This window comes from Stegastes partitus, unplaced genomic scaffold (genome assembly GCF_000690725.1).
Source record: "Stegastes partitus isolate 25-593 unplaced genomic scaffold, Stegastes_partitus-1.0.2 Scaffold1431, whole genome shotgun sequence".
NCBI lineage: Eukaryota > Metazoa > Chordata > Actinopteri > Pomacentridae > Stegastes > Stegastes partitus.
In genome coordinates, this window is record NW_007579162.1 from 125,635 (window position 1) to 129,653 (window position 4,019).

At 41.6% G+C, this 4,019-nt stretch overlaps 1 protein-coding gene across 1 annotated transcript in view; it reads right to left on the reverse strand.

Annotated features, from left to right (window-relative positions):
* The window catches only part of msh5 (mutS homolog 5), a 19,289-nt gene extending 16,139 nt beyond the window's left edge, over positions 1-3,150 (reverse strand). Inside the window, exons 1-2 of the mRNA XM_008299546.1 lie at positions 3,145-3,150; positions 2,626-2,862 (exon numbers count right to left, since the gene is read on the reverse strand). Of these exons, the coding sequence (XP_008297768.1) occupies positions 2,626-2,862; positions 3,145-3,150 (243 nt within the window). The remainder of the gene's footprint in view (positions 1-2,625; positions 2,863-3,144) is intronic.
* Between the last annotated feature and the right edge of the window lie 869 nt (positions 3,151-4,019).

Here is a 4,019-nt window from a genome sequence, read left to right on the forward strand (position 1 = left end):
AAGGAGCAAATACACATCATTTGAAGTTTGCAGTAATAGCATCACTGTGTCTTTGTGAAACTAACATTTCTTGAAACCAAAAAACTGTGACCAAACAAATGTTTGCTGCTTAATTGGGGACATTAATATGAAAGGTAATCCTGTATTGTATTGTTTCTTATGTTTAGGCTGTACTGAATGTGTTTTATTTTGTATAATATCTTTGTTTAGACTGTAATTAACATGATTTACAAGTGGGTTGTAAATACAAAACAAAGAATTAACCTATTCTGGAATAATCCTGTGGGCTTCAATCTTTACAATATAATTCTCTTGAATTAAATCAAGTCATTTAGATGCATCAACAACCTTTCAGTCACAACGTAGGAACTGCAATCACTCTTTAACGTGTGGAAAATTGCATTCTATGTGTTAAACTTATCCTTTTAGTTATTTCAAACTGTGGGCTTTGAAGCTAACAGGAGCTTTGGATAAGACGGAAAAGTTGCAGCTAAACTTGGCAGAAACTCGCAATAACGCAGCTGCAAATTAAGGTGGCAATTCTCTAAAGGTCCGTCATAACAAGTCTTGCCCTGTCTTTCAACTAAAATATAAAACTTGACTATAAACTTGACTACAACCCTCTTAACATTAGCTAGCTGGCGAGCTAATGTTAGCATAGCGGAAGTAAGCTAGCTGCGTTTAGCCAAAAATAACTATTTGTACTTTTTTTTTTTAAACGTACGCTTAGTTACTCAGAATATACTCACGTGTGTTGGGACTTTTTATAGCAACAACAACACGTTTCAAATATATATAATATATACTTGGTAAAGTAAGACTTACAATAGAAAGTACTCGCTTCAACTCGTTCCCGGAAGCTGACCTTTACCCTTCTGTTGCCATGGCAACGACGAAAGCCTTTATTAAGACTTAATTTAATTTAATTTAATTTAATTTAATTTAATTTAATTTAAATGACNTTCTCTGTGTAAAACACCAGGGGGCGTAGTCTGTCCATTATATGGCTTTAACACACCAAACGTAGCTGTGAAGAAATAAGGTGTTGTTCACCATATTGCCAAAAGTATTGGGACGTCTGCCTTAACACACACATGAATTTTAAAGACATCCCATTCTTGATCCGTAGGGTTTCACATGGAAGTGCCCCCCCCTCCCCCATAACAGCCTCAACTCTTCCGGAAAGCTTTCCACAAGGTTTAGGAGTGTGTTTCTGTGAATTTTCGATCATTCTTCCAGAAGTGCATCTGTAAGGTCAGGCACTGATGTTGGACGAGAAGGCCTGGCTCTCAGTCTGCACTCTAAAGCATCACAAAGGTGTTCTGTCGGGTTGAGGTCAGGACTCTGTGCAGGTCAGTCAAGTTCCTCCACACCAAAGTCCACGTCCATGTCTCGACTGACCTTGCTTTGTGCACTGGTGCGTAGTCATGTTGAAACAGGAAAGAGCCGACCTAAACCATTCCCACAAAGTTGGGAGCATGAAAGTGTCCAAAATGTCTCGGTATGCTGAAGCATTAAGAGTTCTTTTCACTGGAACTAAGGGGCCAAGCCCAACCGCTGAAGAACAATCCCACATCATAATCCCTCCTCTGCCAAACTTTACGCGTTGCACAATGCAGTCTGGCAAGTACTGTTCTCCTGGCAACCGCCAAACCCAGACACGTCCATCAGATTGCCAGACAGAGAAGTGTGATTCGTCACGTCCCCACTACTCTAGAATCCAATGGCGGCACACCTCGCTCCACTGCATCCAACGCTTTGTGATGTAAGGTTTGGATGCAGCTGCTCAGCCATGGAAACCCATTCCATGAAGCTCTCAGCGCACTGTTCTTGAGCTAATCTGAAGGCCACGTGAGGTCTGTAGCTATTGATTCTGCAGAAAGTTGGCGATTTCTGCACACTGTGCGCTTCAGCATCCACTGACTCTGCTCTGTGGTTTTACGTGGCCTACTGCTTCATGGTTGCGTTGCTGTTGTTCCCCGTTGCTTCCACTTTCTTATAATGCCACCAACAGCTGACCGTGAATATTCAGCATTGAGGAAATTTCACGAATGGACTTATTGCACAGGTGCCAGCCTATCACGGTACCACACTTGAATTCACTGAGCTCATGAGAGTGATCCATTCTTTCACAAATGTTTGTAGAAGCGGTGTGCATGCCTAGGTGCTTGATTTTATGTACCTGTGACCATGGAAGTGATTGGAACACCTGAATTCAATTATTTGGAAGGGTGTTCCAATATTTTTGTGAATATAGGGTACTTGTTTCAAAACTGCACTTCGAAATTATTGTGCTTGTTTTTTTTTCATCCTGAAAAATTTCCAAAACTAAAGTAGAGCTGCTCATTTTGTGCCTCTCAGTGACCTCATGGTTACTTCAAGGGTCGATGTGTGAATATCAGACTTTGTTGAATGATACTCAGAGAAATATTTGATTCATATTTGTTGAAATGAGTGTATTAAACCCTCAAATTTAAACTTCATCATTGTGTCAGAAGCATGTTAAAAGCGTTTTGTTTTTGTTTCACTTTTAAAAAAAAAAAAAAAAACAAAGTCCAAAGCTTTACCAGTTGAGCCACCACTTCCCCCAAAACAGTGAAAGGACTCGTCCAGGATTTGACACACTGTCTGAACCAGGACGTACTCCACGTGGCCCCAGTGCATCACCAGATCCTTCACGATGCTTTTGTAAAGCTCCTGGAATCTGGCTGACATCACGTCGATGTCTTCGTCCTGCAGCTGGGACCAGACTTCCTTGTAAGTCAGAAGTCCTCCTAGATCACTATCATAGAGTCCACGATAGTCTGCACCGACATCATGCTCTCTGAAGGTGAAGGTTTTAACTCGCTGCTGTAGTTTCTCCTGTAGAACAAAAGGTATGTGGAACACGTTGTCTGACCCCCATTCCTAACCTCGGTTCTGACGTCACACAGGCCACACGGCCAGACCACATGACGTCACTGCTGCTGTGCGCCTGCGCTTTGTGGTTTTCATCAGAAGTCAGCTGGAAACAGATGAAGCAAAGCTGAAAAAACTACACCATGTGTTGATATAAAACTACAGACATGGTTGCAACAAGGCAGGGAACAGCCTGGACAGGTCACCAGTCTATCTCAGGGCTACACAGCGAGACACAACACTCACATTCATACCTACGGAAAATTTAGAATCCCCAAAGACCCTCAGCATGTCTTTGGACATGAAAACAGGGGAACCCGGAGAGAACCCACGCTGCACTGAAAGAATATGCGAACTACACACAGAAAGATCTCGTGCAATACTTCTTCAGTCTTTTATTTCTTTTAAAATATTTATCCTTTTTATATCTTTTATATTTACTGAGCAATTTTGCACTTTATCGTTTTTACTTGCACTGCAATAGGAGAAGCTCTCTGATCTTGTTGTACACTATGCTGACAATAAAAGTGCATTCATTCATTCATTCATTCATTCATTCATTCATTCATTCATTCATTCAAGATGCCAGGCATCCTAACTGGGACATGAAGCAGGGATCTTCAAGCTGTGAAGCGAGCCACCGTGCTGCCCAAACATGGATTCAACATGTGTTAATTTAAAAACTACAAACATGGACTCAACATGTATTATATTAACACACATGTTGAATCCATGTTTGTAGTTTTTATATTAACACAATGCAGTGTTTAGCAGTGTTAATATAAAACTACAACCATGACTTCAACGTGTGTGTTTGTTTCTGTGTGTTGAACAGAGAAAGTGACAAACTGCTGCTTCACATTTCAGGATCCTGCAGCTTCATGAAGCCAGAAAGAAGAGAAGTGAAACATGAATTCAGTCTGACACACCGACTGACTGCAGGACTTCATGTTCCAGCTGAATCCAAGGATCTATACTTTATCTGGTCAGCCCGGTCTGGTTCGGTTCTGATCCTGAGGTTCTGTGGATTGCAGCCGTGAAACTTCAGCCAGAGCAGCAGAAGACCTGGATGTATCTGAGCAACTTTCTGTGCAGAGAGCATGATGATGCTGCTCACCTTC